At 37.8% G+C, this 17753-nt stretch overlaps 2 protein-coding genes across 2 annotated transcripts; one reads left to right on the top strand and one right to left on the bottom strand.

Moving 5' to 3' along the window:
- Positions 1-1020: 1020 nt before the first annotated feature.
- Positions 1021-4167, top strand: LOC149019041 (uncharacterized). The gene is made up of 2 exons (XM_089153126.1): positions 1021-3494; positions 3567-4167. Exons 1-2 carry the CDS (start codon positions 1440-1442, stop codon positions 3990-3992), a joined length of 2481 nt encoding a protein of 826 aa, XP_089009252.1. The 5' UTR covers positions 1021-1439; the 3' UTR covers positions 3993-4167.
- A 640-nt stretch (positions 4168-4807) lies between these two features.
- LOC149019040 (elongation factor Tu, mitochondrial) lies at positions 4808-16568 on the bottom strand. Its single transcript, XM_089153129.1, has 12 exons — positions 16238-16568; positions 15889-15964; positions 15592-15684; positions 15400-15474; positions 14832-14936; positions 14607-14697; positions 14310-14515; positions 13528-13611; positions 13259-13324; positions 12564-12626; positions 12028-12268; positions 4808-5164 (listed from the first exon to the last, which is right to left on the bottom strand). The coding sequence occupies exons 1-12, from the start codon at positions 16417-16419 to the stop codon at positions 5094-5096; spliced, it is 1353 nt and encodes a 450-aa protein (XP_089009255.1). The 5' UTR covers positions 16420-16568; the 3' UTR covers positions 4808-5093.
- Between the last annotated feature and the right edge of the window lie 1185 nt (positions 16569-17753).

Below are 17753 nucleotides of genomic sequence, written 5' to 3'. Positions count from 1 at the left end.
ACCATACATTTAGAAGTGGAACCCACTTTAAAAATTAACAAAATGAATGACCTTCCCACATGTGGATTCAATGTGAATTCTATGTCAGCATGGTGGCGTGGAGGGAACGCTTCATCTGATGAGCAGAGGGTAATGTTGCAAATCAGCCAAATTTTCTGTTTCTAGATAACCAAATGGATGAGGATGAGAATCCAAGGAAAGTCAATTTTCTCACTGGAAACACATGTTTCTCAGGAAATCAATCTTGAATCTTTTTCGTCCTGGAAAAGTTTAGTATGGGAATCCAGTTTTGGCAGTTTTGCTGTCTCCATATTTTATGATTTCCTTCTTTATGGGTTACTCTATCAGAAATTCAAGCTTAGAACACAAGAAAATTTCAATAAAAATATTGACTCTGATGACTTTATCATCAATCTTTCTTATTCTTTGCAAGCTTTACAGTAATCACAATCTGTAGATTAATAATAAATTATGGGTTACTTGACAATCTTAGTTTCATTAAACAAATTCATTTCAGCCTTCAAGACTTCAGTCAATGCTTCCAACAAACCTAGTATGTCAAATGATAAGGAAACAAGAAATGTCCATATTAACCTAACCATTCTCCATTCTACCAGATTCCCCCACATGGGACCGCGGATTGGTCGGTTCGGTTTGGCTAAATTGGTTTTTAGGTATGTATTGGATCAAACAGAATCCAAAATGCTTAGTTGGAGTTCGGTTTCGGGCTAGTTTGGTTGGTTGGTTGTTCTCCGGTTAGTCCGATTCGATTTTCGATTCATGAAAGGCAGTTTCTGAAAACCCAAATCCTAGCTTTGGTTTTTGAACGGTCCGACCGGTTTGGGTTGGAACTTTGGGTTTAGTTGCAAAAGAAAAGTTAAGAGAAAGGACATGAAAGAAGCATTAAAGCGTCAAAGCAAACACATAAAAGAAACAAAAAAGATAAAACCAAAGAGCATAGGAAAACAATTGCCTTTCTGTTAAGCAACAGAAGGAGTTTCTGTTTTTTGGGGTGTTTGATTATCTTGATAAACTACCCAAGAGCTATACATCAAGACCAGGAGTATAAGAGAGAAACAGATCAAAACCCTGGAAACAGCAAGGAAATGCGTTGTAGAAATTTAAAGGAACAGAAAGAAGATAAAGCAAAAATAAATGCTGTTTCAGAAAAATGAAGAAAAGAGCCACTTAACGTTACTCTTCTTCCTCTTCATTTCATACCTTTAAAACGTGCTCCCCAAGTTCATCTTTCTATTGTTTTATACACCACATATCACCTGTTCTTCCTACTGCAGAAAACCAATTCTAAGCCTCATAACACAATAATCACCTGCAACCTGCCAGTAGATCTCAGTTTTCCTTGTTCCACCTTCAATATTTCAAATCAATCTTCAGCAAAGTATTGAACCCAGAAGCCTTCAAATCCTGGCTTTGTCAATATGGATCAGCTTAGTCCAAAATCGACAGAAGGCGATGGAAGCATAAGGTTGCAGATACAGTACAAGCTGAGTGATAATTGGGGTTCAGGTTCTACCACCATATTTGAACCTCAAAGACAAGTTGTCGACCCCATTGACACCAGAGACAGCAGCAATGCAGACACTGATTCTTCATCAAGACATGCTGCACAAGCCCCAGAGAAGAAACTCACTCTTTTTGCTCTTCAACTTGCAGTTCTTGAGAAAATAGCAAGTGGGCTAGGAGCAATGGGATTCGTCTGGGCTACCGTTGTTCTTCTCGGTGGTTATGCAATTAAACTAGGCACAATTGACTTCTGGTTCATCACAACCATCCTCTTAATTGAAGGTGCCAGAATCTTTAGCCGCAGCCATGAACTTGAATGGCAACACCAGTCTACATGGTCAATTAAAGATGCCGGCGAGTATAGCTTCTTTTCATTTGAACCGAGCTCCCACTTCATTGCTCGATCCTTGAATAGAATTCGTGGGTCAGTTTCTGAAAGCCAAGGCAAAGAGCTCAAAGAGAACACCAATGAAGAAAGGAACAGCAAGAGGACTACACGAATATGGACATCATCAGAGGTCCCCTTGCTTCCGTATGCAGATTGGTTTTTTCTATCTGGCAATGTAAGCAAGTTATTCTATTGGATGCAGCTGGTATCAGCCACAGCCTGCATAACTCTTTCATTAGTGAGAATAGTTCAGTTGAACCATGGAGAAATTACAGTAACAGACGCAGATAAGAGGAATGAGAGATCTGCTCTCAATGTTTTCTACTGGTTGGCTTTGTCTGAAGCTTTCTTGTTTCTGCTGGAGAAATCTTACTGGGAATGGACTGTGATGAACCGGAGGTTATTGGAAGAGGTCAATGAGGAATGTGAGTTAGGAAGTACTGGAATGATTTCCATTAAAAGGTTCTTCTATGATGCATTTTCAGAATGTATCAATGGAAGCATCTTTGATGGGTTGAAGCTAGACCTGGTTTCTTTTGCTACAGAGCTCCTGGCCTCTAATTCCAGCGACGAGCAACTCATCGGGGTTCGAATTCTTCAGAAATTCTCAACGAATCCCCGATTTTCTAATGACACACTCCAGAAGATTGGGACTTCAATATTTGTTATTGAGAGGTTGGTGGAGATGCTGAACTGGAAGAGCCCACAAGAAGAAGAGACCAGGAAAGCAGCAGCAGAGATTGTCTCCAGACTAGCCGGGAAAAAGCAGAACTCCCTCAGAGTTGCAGGGATTCCTGGTGCAATGGAGTCAATATCATCTTTGCTATACACTCCACGAAGCTCTGATGGAGCAGCTGATGAAATCTGGGAGAAGATGACCATATGCGACCGAGCAAATTACGATATTTCGGTTTTTAACAATCTGGGTCTCAGCATTCTTAAGAAACTAGCAAGAGACCATGATAATTGTGAGAAGATTGGTAACACTAGAGGTCTTCTACCAAAAATTGTTGATCTCACACATGCTGGAGAGAGGCTTCTCAATAACAGTCTGGAAACAAATACTCGAATCTTAACAATAAAACGAGCCCTGCAATTGCTGAAGTTGCTAGCAAGAACTTCTGGTACTGCTGGAAATTTTCTAAGGAAAGAGATTTCAGAGATTGTTTTCACAGTAAGCAACATCAGAGATATTCTTAAGTATGGTGAGAAATACCCAGTGCTTCAAATTCTGGGAATCAACATTTTAACCAGTTTGGCCTTCGAAGATGAACCAACAGAAAGGATTGGAAGCACAGGTGGAATCATCAAAGGACTGTTCGGAATTTTCTTCGAAGAGGGATTACCTGAAGACCAAAGTCGTGTGAGGATTGCAGCAGGGGAAGCAATTGCAATGCTGGCACTAGAGAGCAGCAAGAACTGCTCTCGAATATTGAATCTGGAAGTAGTACCAAAGCTTGTTGAGACACTAGAAGATCCAGTTCTTGGCATTCATTCTGCAAGAATTCTAAGAAATTTATGTGCCTATGCTACTCATGATTGCTTTCAACAATTGAAGGGAGTCTCAGCTGCAGCACCTTTTGTAAGTTCCTCATCTGTAAACCCATTTCTTGTTTTCTAGGGTTAAATCATTCTAACTAATCCTCATCAACAGGTGCTGAAGACGATAATGTTTAAAGAGGACAAACTACAAGAAGTGACACTTGGGCTTGCAACAGAGGTTTTCAAATTCATGACTCCTCGAGAAGCAAGTATCACATTCAAGCAAACCGGAATGAATGAGATCAGATTAGCAACGAAACTTCTGCAAATTCTGAAATCCAATCAACCCCCATCAGCCAAAGTTCCTAGAATAAGGAGGTTTGCAATTCAGCTAGCAATTTGGATGATGAGAAACAACAAAGCGACGGTTCGTAGTTTTAGGGGTCTTGGGATGGTGGAGGAGCTTGAGATTGTGAGAGAGACAACATCTGATATGGAAAGCTTCAACATTTTCTCAGGAACAGTTGGACTAAGCAGGCACGGTGAAAGTATCCACTCAATTGTTGATGATGCACTTGAGTTGCTGGCAGTCGAGTGAAATTACTCTGCAAATCTAATAGTACATTGTTTATGATTATTTGCTTTCTTCGGAAAGATTTTTTTAGCCATAAAATTTTTCATTCTTTCTGCTCTCCTCCCAGTTGATTTGATTGTTTCTGTTAACACAAAAATGTTTAACCATAAAACATTTGATCATATAAGATTGTTTTTACTTTTCCAAAAATGACTTCGCATATCCAAAAATGCTGATCTCTTTGAATTTTTGAACAATCCAACTTTCAACCTCTAGGCAACCCAACAATTTAAGATTACTGATTACCACAACAAATTTCCCTTTCATCAACAGTAGACATGGGAGTCTCGATCCTCTACCTGACAAGTAGAGATCTGTGATTTCCCTCACACTTCATCACAAATTAGAAGGGGTCCATTGAGACCCCACTTCCAGTTTCTCTTGTAAGAATTCAAATATATCCCCCTTCCTAATGCATGGTGAAAAAACGCAGGGCGCAGGAACAGATCCTTCAGAGGGCCATTGCTTTCCAAGTTGTGCTAAATTCATCAATAAACAAAATCTTAGGGTTTTCTTCATGTCAGTTTTCGTTATCAGACATTGCTGGTATAACTCATTTAGAAAGCACTAGATTTGAAGAGAGAATTTATAACCAGCTCTTACAGTAAGAGGCAAAACCCAGTTCCCAAATATAAAGAATCACACCCACCTCAAGATCACTTCAGGAAAGTTTACCCGTGGCACCATGAGTTATAATACTAAACAATAAAAGGCATTCTGTGATCTTAACAAAATAGCTCATGCAAGAGAAGGAAAATGATGTAACGTGCTCAATACTGTTTTGTAAATCATCATCATTCAGTTTATTTGTAAAAAGAAACTGTGAGAAGGTTGACAATAATCAATGAAGTCAATGATGAGCAATTCCAGCACACTAAAAATACAAACGAACCTAATTTTTGGCATTTAGTACAAAATTTTAGACCATTGTTGCTTCTGTTTACCCCCCAAAAAGAAACTCAGAAAAATTGTCAATTGAACATTTACTGCAGGTAAGACGATTACAATTTTGGCGTGTTTTAGGCGGCAATCTTGTTCCAGTTTCTGACAGTTGCATAAGAAAACTCAACCAATGACTTTTGATACCACACCAGCACCAACCGTTCTACCTCCTTCCCTCAGAGCGAATCTTTGTCCTGTTTATTCACAAGAAATATACGCAGCTCTTAAAAGTGATCTCAAATTCAAAATCAAGTTAAATTCCAAAACTACAAAAGTTTGGAAGCTTTATAATTGGTAGACCACATCAGTACTGCACATTATGCCGACTGATGTTTCAGACACGAGTTGCCAATAGTAACGAACATTTCTGCAGGCAATAAAAATCAGACAAGCAAAACTGAAGTTTTAGTTCAATATTGTTGACCAAAACTGGAGTGGAAGGGGTGGGCCTTAGCACACTCGGTGGACCACAGTTGTAGCTTGAAGTCCCGGTGTCAAAACAGCCTTTCAGCAAAATTGAGGCAAGGCTCCATAGAAAAATTGACCCCTCCAGACTCTTTTTGTGGAAACCTATGACAACGGGGTGACTCTTTATTGTTGATCAAAACTGAACTTCCCAGTTTCTATCAACCTATTGGAAAGTAATTAGACAACATGTAATCAATCAAAACAAGCACCTGAAAGAAAATACCCCCACTTCAAGGCTGAAACTTCAGGAGTTCTATCCATAGGTGAGCTACCCAACAAGGGGAAAGGTTCAGGATCATCCAGGCGGGTGATCTATCGAAACAAGCATCTGAAAGAAAATACCCCCAATTCACGGCTGAAGCTTTGGGAATTCTACATATAGGCAAGTTATCAAACTAAGGGGAAAGGTTTAGGATCATCCAGGAGGGTGATCTATCAAAACAAGCATATGAAAGAAAATAGCCCCAGTTCAAGGCAGAAGCTTTGGGAGTTCTGACCACTGGATAGGCAGGTGAGATATGAATTGACCATCTGTAAAATTTCAGCTCAAACTTAACCGCTTATGCTCAGATGTAATAGCATATACCATCAAGATATCCATGCACCCCCCGAAGTCCAACTTACCCTCCCCATAGTCCATAGCCCTGGAATTTTTATGATTTGTTTTGCCAACTCTTCAACTATGAGAAGGCTGAAAACTAAGATACGCGCAGGGCAGCTTGGGATCACCATGTACATGCCCTTTGGAGCTACCATGTGGCATTTGATGTCACGTATTGTTGAAGTATTCACACTTTGGGCTATTTACTGTTCATGACACTGTTCACGTGAACAGTAAACTGTTCATGATACCATTCACGTGAACAGTAAAATCCATTTGTACTGTTCACATGAACAGTATAATGCTGGTGGTGCTACTCTACTTTCTATTTCTAATGTAGGAGTCTTGCTACATTAGTTTTGGGAGTTTCTAAAAAGCATATTTTCTATTTTGGTGGTAGTTTCTATTTTTAGAACTTTCTATTTTAAGAGCTAGGAAGTTACTAAAGCTGTAATTTTTTGTTTCCTTTTTTCTAGAGGACAATTACTTGTCTCTCAAGTTATATTAGATTCATTAGAAGCTATAAATAAAAGGCTCGGTGATTCTAGACTCTTAAGCAAGAATCATAGGCCTCTTCTACTGGTTCTTCATCTCTCTTATCTTCTTCTTCTTCTGTCTTTTCTCTATTCAAGTTCAACTGCTGTTTTGATTATTTAAAGCTTGTTTTCTAACATGGCATCAGAGCAAGTTTAATCAACCTAGGGACTGTTTTCTCTCTCTTGGCTGCCCAGTTTTTTTTCCCCCTTCTTTTTTCCTTTTTCTTATCTAGGGCAGCCCCAACCTTCGCTGCAGTAATTGTGAATGGCTGTCCTTCTTCTTTGACGTTTGAAGCACCAAGTATCTATATATTGATACTAAAAAAGGCCCTAAGCTTTCTGGGGATATGTCTACCTATTTGATTCAACTGAGGCTGCTACTACCCTGTTTTTTTGTGCAAATCTGAAGTTTGATCTACACTATACTAATGTCCTGGGATTCCTCTTGATTCTTGCAAAGATATGCCCATAATTCGGATTGCAAGACCTAAGTATTATCTTCCACTGTTTGTGATATAAGTTCTGCTGCAAGTCGTATACTAGTAACCCATGTTTCATTGAATTTCTCTTCTGAAAAATTCTGCTGCTAACGTCTTGCTTTACTACCACTTCCGTTGTTTATTTCAGAATCAAGTTTAACCTTCTTTTTACCTAATACTTCTACAAAGACCTAGGGCACTACTTTTCCTTCATATCGAGATCTATGGTCCGAGATCTGATATTATCTACTACTGCAACAACTGTAATTGCACTTCTTCTGAGTGGATTGCTGCAGCGACTACTGCAATTCTGAGATTCCAAGCTGGTTCAGTAATTTTCTCCTGAACTAATTTGCTCCTACCCTATTTGAGGGTTAGTGGTAGTCCAGAATTATTTTTTTCCCCTGGTAAACAAGACTTTGTCCTATGAGACAATTTACTGCTGCTTGATCAGCTTTATTGGTGAATAATACACTGCTCTGTGGCTGCTACTTTTCCTTCTTGGGTTTCTTTTGTGCTTATACTTTAAGATGCTTGTCATTGGTCATCATTAATTGTCTAAGTGTAATGCTACACGTGAGGGGGAGAATGGTACCTTATTCTATATCTACTCAAGATCTGTTGATGGATATTATTTGTGAAGATCTTTGTCTTCAACTTATGGCATTCTACAACGATATCATTACCTATCTTTACCTATATTGTCCTTTACCTAACTACTTGGTCCTTAGTAACCCATACTACCTTACCTACTTGGTCGCAGTAACCTATACTGTCTTTTACTTTACCTACTTGGTCTGTAGTAACCCATACTGTCTTTTACCTTACCTACTTGGTCCGCAGTAACCCATACTGTCTTTCACCTTACCTACTTGGTCCACGGTAATTCATATTGTCTTTTACCTACCCACTTGGTCTGTAGTAACCCATACTACCTTACCTACTTGGTCCACAGTAACCTATACTGTCTTTTTACCTACCCACTTGGTCCACAGTAATCAATATTGCCTTTTACCTACCCATACTTTACCTATTACTTGCCTTCTTGTGAAGCATTTATATGGACATTGGAGGTGCAATTTTGAAGATTTAGCGTGGATATTTCTCCTTACTACTGGCATTATGTGGATAGTGCCTTTTGCCTACCTACTACTTGCCTTCTTGTGAAGCATTGATATGGACTTTGGAGTTACAATTTTGAAGATTTAGTGTGGATATTTCTCCCTACTACCAGTGTTATGTGGATAGTGTCTTTGATCCTGCTATACTTACGGACTTTGTTCGTCTTCAAAATCGTTGATCGTTTTCATTATTGGATGATTCTTTTGACATGAAGAATTAAAGTTTTTTTTAAATTGGTGTTGATTATCTTCTGAGTGAAGTTTTCTCAGTGTTTATTGACATCTACTATTGCTACACGATTCAAGATTGGTGCTACCTTTCAAGTTTATTCTTATTGTGTAAGCTGAAGTTTTCTTTGTGTACACTCCAGCTTAAGGGGGAGTGTTTAAGTATACACACTTTGGGCTGTTTACTGTTCATGGCACTATGAACAATAAACTGTTCATGGTACTATTTACGTGGACAATAAAATCCATTTGTACTGTTCACATGAACAATATAATGCTGGTGGTGCTACTCTACTTTCTATTTCTAATGTAGGAGTCTTGCTACATAAGTTTTGGGAGTTTCTAAAAAGCATATTTTCTATTTTTGGTGGTATTTTCTATTTTCAGAACTTTCTATTTTAGGACCTAGGAAGTTACTAAAGCTATAATTTTTTTGTTTCTTTTTTTCTAGAGGACAATTACTTATCTCTCAAGTTGTATTAGATTCATTAGAAGCTATAAATAAAAGGCTCTGTGATTCTAGACTCTTAAGCAAGAATCACAGGCCTCTTCTACTAGTTCTTCATCTCTCTTCTCTTCTTCTTCTTCTCTCTTTTCTCTGTTCAAGTACAACTATTGTTTTGATTATTTAAAGCTTGTTTTATAACACGTATGATTTTCTATTAACACCTAAGTGGATGTACCATAACAAAACTTCTGTTTTTTCCTTTGGGGGGGGGGGACCCAAGAAGATCTTTTCTGTGTGCACGTTAAATACAGCTTGACTAAAGCCACAATACCGTTGATTTTAACTGAGTCCATTTCCCACAGTACATACAGATATTTTAGTATGACTATTTTGTACATTACATGGTGTCGTACATAAAAAGGAGTCGTAGCCCCCAAAAAAAACAATTTTTCAATGAACTGACCCTAAAAATTTGACCACAGGTTCCCTAATAACTAAAACACCAGTCACCTTCTACATGTTTATGGGCATGCTCAGAACAAGCAAGTTGAGACCGCCACTACAATTTTGCCAAGCCAACTGCATTCTCCTCCATGGTTCCACTAACAAAATCAGGCATCTCTCTCTCCCCTCTTAAGGATCATCTTGATCCTTCTGTTGACGAGTCCTTTAATTTGCCTATTGCTTGTAGAAAGGGCCAAAGAACTTGTATTCAGCGTCTAATTTTCCACGTTGTGTCCTATCATGCTCTTTGTATCTTCTCAACCCTCTATGGTGTTTTGTTCATTATAAATAAAGAAGACAGGCCAAAGGAGCCCACAGTTCTAATTATAGAAAAAAGCTCTCTTCAATGGAGTAGCAGACCTTGTGGGGAAACAGAAGCAAATCTAGGAACTGAAGCCTCTCACAAGGCTCAGTGGTGAATCCAAATCATACCTTCATTCCTTTTCCCACTTTCCTCTTTTCTCCTTCCTCATTTTCTGTCATGCTTCCAGAAAAATAGCATCCCCAACCATGTACTCAAGACATTGCTGATCTTTAGACTGAACTAATTGAACTCCACATCGATAAAACAGATTCTGCTGGTTTTCAATATTCCACATCATCAATGGTCCATAAATTACAAGTTTATTTAGCTGTTTTGACCGACATATTGTCAGTCCACAATTCTAAGGGTTTTCTTATATATTTCCTTTTCTTTTCTCTACTGTTATGGCTACAAAATGTCACTGTTACTGTTTGCAGGTCTAACTTGTGGCTTTCTACAAACGTACTGATTATAGCATCTGCTAGTTAGCATGCGGTTCTAGTCACTAATTGATCTCCATTTAAGTACACTTTTCTTATTAGTTAGCTGTGTGCCTTAAATTTGACGACCATCATATCTGTTGATGTTGACGACAGTTCTAGTTACTAATTTCTGTTACAATTCATTACACCAATTCAATCTTGGATCAGTTCATCCTCTGGAGGGCCTCACCATCATAGTAAGATGACCGTTTGAACAAAATATCAACCCCATCCAACAATTCCAAGTTCCAAACATTAGATCTCGATTTTATAATTCCTAATCTGCCAAATTATGAGTTTACTTGGATAGTTGTATTTCTGTCCTGTGGGCAGTGTCCTATTTATCTATCCTAGAACCCACCAGAAACCAGTATGACTATGAGAGATACGGAGTAGATGAAAATTTCAAAAGAATTATTAAATTTTGAGTACAGATCTGGTAAACACCCCATTTGGGAAGAATAGTTGTTTCATGTTGAAACAAATGAGCTGCACTACCCTTGGAGCATACAGGTGAAAAATTCCTGAGCTTTTGGAATCATTTCGAACATGAGAAATTGTCTACCAGGAAACTACAAGAGTTACAAAGCATGCTCTTCGAAGGATTTCCTTCCATTCTCTACTGAGAGGTTGGCCACTTGACATTATCTTCATGTCAGATCTAATTACTCTTTCATTTGCTTACATTGATCAAATTGTGCATCACTCCACCAAGCCAATTTTTTACGGATGCTCTTTAGGCAATTTAAGAACCCCGGCAATCTAGATCTACTCAGAGAGTCAAACAGAGGTAACTTCTTACCGAGACACCATGAGCTGAATAATTATTTGAGAATCTAGTCTACCACCATCCCCAGAAGATGAAATCTACCTAGTACAATATTTGAAAATCACTGAAGGGTAGATAATGCACGTTAATTTGTTATGGAGCATTACCTGATGCTATACTCCCAGACAGGCTCCATTCCAACTGGTTTTCCAGGCCAAGGTGAGCCAAGTCCAGTTTGAATCTCTGGGTCTAGTGAAATTAAGAATTTCATGTCATTGCATAGAATATTTGGTTCTTATTGCCAATTGGTTTCCTTATTTGAGTTAGTGTCTTAGTCAGAGTGTCTGTCCTAATTTAGGAGACTTTACTTTCTTTATGTAGTATGTAACCACCGTCATAGATAGATTGGAAAAAATACATTGAGTTTTGTGTTTGTAAAGAGCTAGTGTGGCTGTGGGTGCATGAAGACTCCCCCCCCCCCCCTTTTTTCCTTCCTCTCTCTCCACTTATGCATTCTGCTCCTTCCTGCAACTCCAAAATTTCTTCCAGGTTTTCCCTCTCCCTACAGTCCTGCCATCACTACTTCATGCCTTTGAGCTCAAGAAACAACCACAAGGAACTGGACCAACAGGCAAGATTTACCTATGAATCAATTCAATCAGGTTGGCCCTGACACTATCTAAAGCAAGTTTAGGGAAGGTGATGGTTGGTTAGCTAGTCCAAGAATTTGCTAATTAGAGAAAAATTTAAGTTATTGGGCTTAATAAATGTCTTCAGGGAAGCACTGGCTCACCTTAGTAACAACTCTAGTGGGGCCCTGTAATCATCAAATTAAAAAACACAGCAATCTTTATTTTGGAAGGATGGAAGGGTAGGAAGTGAGTTCAACGGCTCGTTAAAGAGATTGCTAACTAGGGAAAAGGCATCATAGGAACTAGATAAGACCTATCTATTAATCCATGCTTAAGAGCCTACTAGAACATAACACTAAGGCTACTACAAAGGGAAGAAGAGACGATATTTGTTGGAGGTAGCAAGTTTATATGCACAAATCACCATGACATCTCAAAAGTAACTATATCTACAGAAGGGAAAAGAAAATTACAAGAAATTATACCTGCTTCAAGGGGAACCGGTGAAATCAACTCAAAAACTGCAGTCACATTGTCACCAGGCATCACCATCTTAACATTTTCAGGTAGTTCAACCTTCCCTGTAATATCTGCCGTTCTCATGTAAAATTGAGGTCTATAATTTGAGAAGAAAGCAGTATGGCGACCTCCTTCATCCTTTGTAAGGACATATATTTCTGCTTCAAACCTCTTGGACGTTTTCACACTACCAGGCTTAGCCACAACCTGTGAAAGGCATAAGAAAACCCACATGCACAAAGTGAAAGGTTAATCATTACATCTGTTCATAACAATAAAGTGAAAAGAAATGAAAGAAAAGCAGGAAAATCACATATTACATAACTAGGATATGGAAAACAATAACTTTAACAACTTGCATTTCAAAATTCAGACAATTAGCCCTTCTCTTTAAATTTGATTTCCAAATCAGGGTTGTATATCTTAACACCAATTTGGTGTCACAATTACTCAAAATATACATAGTTGCCAGTCTCAAATAAGTTCACAGAGTACCACTTACCTGTCCTCTCTGTACATCTTCACGTTTTAAACCACGTAGAAGCAGGCCCACATTGTCTCCAGCCTATATCATCAAACACCAATCAACACTTAAGAAACCCAAGAACTACAAGCTCCATATACAGTATAAAATAAGTGAGTATAACACACAGCCACATCATAACCTGATCAGGTAAAATTATCATGAAGGTCCATACAATTATACCACATAGCAGGATGATGTAGTGATTCCAACCATTGGATGGAAAAAGCAATATCCAGGTGACATGGCAAATTTAATACCCAATTTATACCAGATAGCAGGACGATGTAGTGATTCCAACCATTGGATGGAAAAAGCAATATCCAGGTGACATGGCAAATCTAATACCTAATTCAATTAGTACCCTCCCAAGTGGCCAAGTTCATCCATGCACCCGTTGATCTTCAGATATTCACGTGTTAGCTGCACGTTTTATAAGCCTTTAGTTCCAAGCTTTATTGTGCCACTGGGCAATTTCAAATTTGGGCTGAAACTTGACATGTGGGCATGGAACCTTGGGGTCTACCTTCCACAATATTTTGGGCACATCTATAATGACACAGAGCATAGAGCTTGGCCAAGCAGATAAGCTTCTCTTTGTGCGATGACAAAATAAATTTTTAACACCCATCCCCCATAGAAAAGAAGATTATGGTAGTAAGCCAGTAACTTACTTGCCCATTATCCAAAATCTTCTTGAACATCTCCACACCAGTCACCGTAGACTTCAGAGGACCACCCTGTTCAAAAGGAAGATTAACACAAGAACCAAGCATCACAAATGTACTAATAATCTTCTACAAGTGTAACACATTAATATTCTCTCAGTGGAACAGCGGCATGCAGTATTGAGCTGAATAACAAAATGATTACATCACAGCATTCGAAATATACATGAATAATTAATAGTATCAGATGTACCAAACATTGAACGGTAAAGTACCTGCATTAATCCCAAGATTTCAACATCTTCTCCAACTTTGATCGTTCCTTGCTCAACACGTCCGGTCACAACTGTTCCACGTCCCTTTAGAAGCAGAAGCAAAAACATGAAAACTAGTTTGAGATGATGAAGCCTATCAGGTCTCTGAAATTTTGAACCCCCCCCCCCCCCCCGCCCAAACCCTGCTGAATGCCGGAGCATTCTGTAGTTGGCACAAAAAAGAAACATTCTTTAGGGAGGCAAAACTAGAAACTGAAAAGTAACTTTTGGCAGTGACACCCCAGCTATCTGATAGTAATTATTTTGACATGATGAATTCCATCAGGTCTCTGAATCTTTTGAATATAGGTGGAACAAACTAGAAACTAAAAAGTAACTTTTGCCAGTGACATTCCAACTAATTTGACAATAATTGTTAGCCAATTATTATTTGCACTGTAGTTGAACCTTAGCCAATTTATGAAATTCATAATAGAAACAGAATTACAACTATCATATGGTCATTAGTTACACAACCATTGGTGCATACTGTTTAAAGGGAATTGAGTTGCACCAGACAACGCAGGAGATACAAGAATCAAATAGTGGTAACCTTAATTGAGCATCAAGCAAGTCCTAACTTAAATGGCTGTCTGACAAAACTGATGGGAATGAAAACATTTCTGATTATCTGGATTGAGTACGTATCCTATAATGAATTAAGCAGTACTGCTTGAGTATCAACCTGCCCTAACTTAAATAATTAACCAACAAACTCATGGCAAAAGAACATTTCTGATTACCTGGATAGAGAACACATCCTCAACTGGCATTAGGAAAGGTTTGTCGAGTTGGCGAACAGGATCAGGTATATATTCATCTACGGCATCCATTAATTTTAAAATAGCTTTTTTCCCAATCTCTTCATTTGTTCCCTGTAAAGCGGACAAGGCTGAACCCCGAATAATTGGGATATCATCACCTGGGAACTTGTAAAAACTTAAAAGCTCTGCAAGAAACACAAAATCCAAGTAAAATTCTTGAAAGGAAGGAAGAATTATCATTTGACCATTATTTACTAAATAGTTCATTAGACATACCGCGGAGCTCCATTTCTACAAGTTCCAATAACTCTGGGTCATCAACAGCATCAACCTTATTTAAAAAACACACCAACGATGGAACGCCAACCTAAATCATGGAGACATTAGAAGATACAATTTACCAGAAAAACCACAAGAACAGAGTGAGAAACTCTACAGGTATGTGAAAGTGCGACTAAGAACCAATATTCTTTATGAGGGTGCAAATAATAGGTTACCCACCTGACGAGCAAGCAGAATATGTTCCTTAGTTTGGGGCATGGGTCCATCAGGGGCAGATACAACCAAAATACCACCATCCATCTGAGCAGCTCCAGTAATCATGTTCTGAAATTCAACAACAATTTCTGTAAGGACATTATTCACCAAAACTAAAAGCATTCAGAAATAGGTTGCGGGGACATGGATACAAGGACAATTCTATCTGGCGATTATATTAATTAATGTTTATTTAACCAACTAATAATTTTAGGGAACTAATAGGTTAAGATATTTTGCTACTCGTAAAAAAAAATAAAAAATTGGGAGAAATATTAGATCTAAGTATTAACCAAGAATATGTATAGAGGGGGTACTCTATTTTTCAAAACTCTTCTTTCTGGGATGGTGTTTAGATTCTTATTATCTAGGCATACTTAATAGGAGAACACTGTCTCTTCCATTTTTATATTTCCAATTATTACCTATAAACCAAATGAAAGACACTTCTTTATGGTCCTAATACTTTTCTTTTATTTGGTAGTAGAGTTTGTAATAGAGAACTAGTACAATATCAAAACATCATCTTCACCTTAACGTAATCTGCATGTCCTGGACAATCCACATGAGCATAGTGCCGTTTGGCCGTTTCATACTCAACATGGGCCTGCACAACATTTACTAACTTACAGTAAGTTCAGATATATTTCTGCAAAACATTTATTGTCAACCAAATTTATCTATGCTGCATTATCAAGTCATTAGATAAGAAAGATAATCTAACCGTGGCAATAGTAATTCCCCTCTTTTTCTCCTCAGGAGCCTTGTCAATTTCATCAAATGCAACAGCCTTAGCTTTCCCTTCTTCTGCTAGAACCTATGAGAAAGCTAATATGCAGTACAATCAATTAAACAATTAACAAAGTTTAAATACATTTGTTCAAAAAAAAATCCATAATACACATCCTCCGAAATCCCAGGTTTTAGCCTTTGTCATCAGACACCAAAAAATAAATAAAATGAAGAATGAGCCACCAAGATCAAAATCAAAGTCATTAAATACATAAACAAATTAACAGACCTTTGTGATTGCAGCAGTAAGTGTGGTTTTCCCGTGATCAACATGCCCAATGGTTCCCACATTTACGTGAGGTTTCCTATTAGCAGAGCATAATTAAATGGCTAAGAAATACATTAAGAACACAGATATGAATGCGAAATGCTATGCCCAAGACTTTACAGTGATAAACTAGAAAGGCAAAAAGAGAAATTTATAATACAAGATCAGGTAAAGGTTTGCTACAATGAAAAAACACTCAGCTGCGGGATTTAAGAAGTAACTGCAAACGGTCAATGCTAATACCCATACCCATTATGAAAAAATGGAAACTTTACAGTTGAATTGATACACCAAATGAGTTTAAGCTTACGTTCGCGTAAATGTGGCCATGGATCTCCAACACGGTCCAAAATCTGGGGTTCTTTCAGTTCCATTGAGTGATTCAGGAGCAGAAAACCGATGCGAAATAGCTCCTCGACTGCATGAGTATATTGGAGAACACAAACCGATCAGACGCCTGGAATTACGGTTCAAAAGCGCAGTTGACGCCATTGGAACGAGAGAAAGAAAGCCCAATGAGAAGAAAACAGGAGGGAAGCCCTAGAATCCCAACGTCTCAGAGGTTCAGGGAGAGAGGCGGAGACAAAGGGTTTAGCCGTTTAGGGGTTTTTCTTCCCCTTGGAAGAGAGGTTTTAGAGAGAGAGAGAGAGAGAGAGAGAGAGTCATTGGCTGCATTGGTCTCTTTTAGAAACTGAGGCAGATGGTAGATTTCGAATGTACGGCTACGATCGTCTGATGTTCCGTCACGTTGACCAAAATGGTGGTCAAAATATCGAGAGTAATCATCCCTCAACCGTCCGATTGAGACAATGGCAAGTGAAAATGCCCTTGCATAGTTAACTTGAATCCCTTCTAAACTCCCCTTTTCATTTAGCAAAGATATTAAATGCCTCTTTTCATTTTTAAATTATTAAATATTTTTCTAAAACTTGAAATTATCCTTAACTTGAAAATGGGTTTAATTTAAAAATTAAAATACCTTCAATTATCTTAGTAGTTAAAACATTGAATTATTCTAATGAATAAATCCCAAAGTGTCTTTAATTACGTTAGTAGTTAAAACCCTAAAGGACACTTGATTAATTTTTTATTTACCATAGGTACTAAGTTAAGAACATTTATTTCAAAAAAAGTGAGTGTGGTATTGTATAGAATATGAAAATCATTATTTTCTCTTTAGGGTGTTGGAGTACTAGAGAGAAAGCAGGGGTTATCAATGATTTGGTTTGAGGCAGTTTTGGTTTGAACTTAACGATTTCATTTCAGGTTGACAACACCAAAGCTAAATCCAGACTATTTGTAAAATAATGGTTTCAATTTGGTGGGGGTTTGGGTTCAGATTGACTCAAAGTTTGGATTCAAGTTGAATTAGTTTTAAGACCATTAGTTATCAAACCGCTATAATCCGTTTCAAATTAAAAGTTATATAAGTTTTGGATCTTACCTCACGGGCTTATGGTCCAAACAAAACCACTTTAATGTCTTTTACCCCCCCCCACCCTCCCAAAAAAAAAAATCTTTAACCTCTTCAAGAGTAAATAAACTTGGAATATTTTAAAAAAATAACTGTATCCTTTTAATCGTAAAAAATTATATATATATATATATATATAAAGCGATATATATATATATATATCATATCATATCATATATCTCCATATATATATATATATATATATATATATAAAAGCATGTACTCCTCTTTAGCCGCAAATTTTTTATTTGATTATTGTATCCCTTATTTTTATTCAAATGTCATATTTTGTCCATTAATATTTTTTTCCTTACAAATTGTTGGTACCCTTTGTAATTTTTCATTTATTTTA

This window comes from Hakea prostrata, chromosome 4, assembly GCF_041222555.1.
Source record: "Hakea prostrata isolate BN-2017 chromosome 4, UWA_Hpros_2, whole genome shotgun sequence".
Lineage (NCBI taxonomy): Eukaryota > Viridiplantae > Streptophyta > Magnoliopsida > Proteales > Proteaceae > Hakea > Hakea prostrata.
This window is presented reverse-complemented; position numbering and strand designations above follow the sequence as displayed.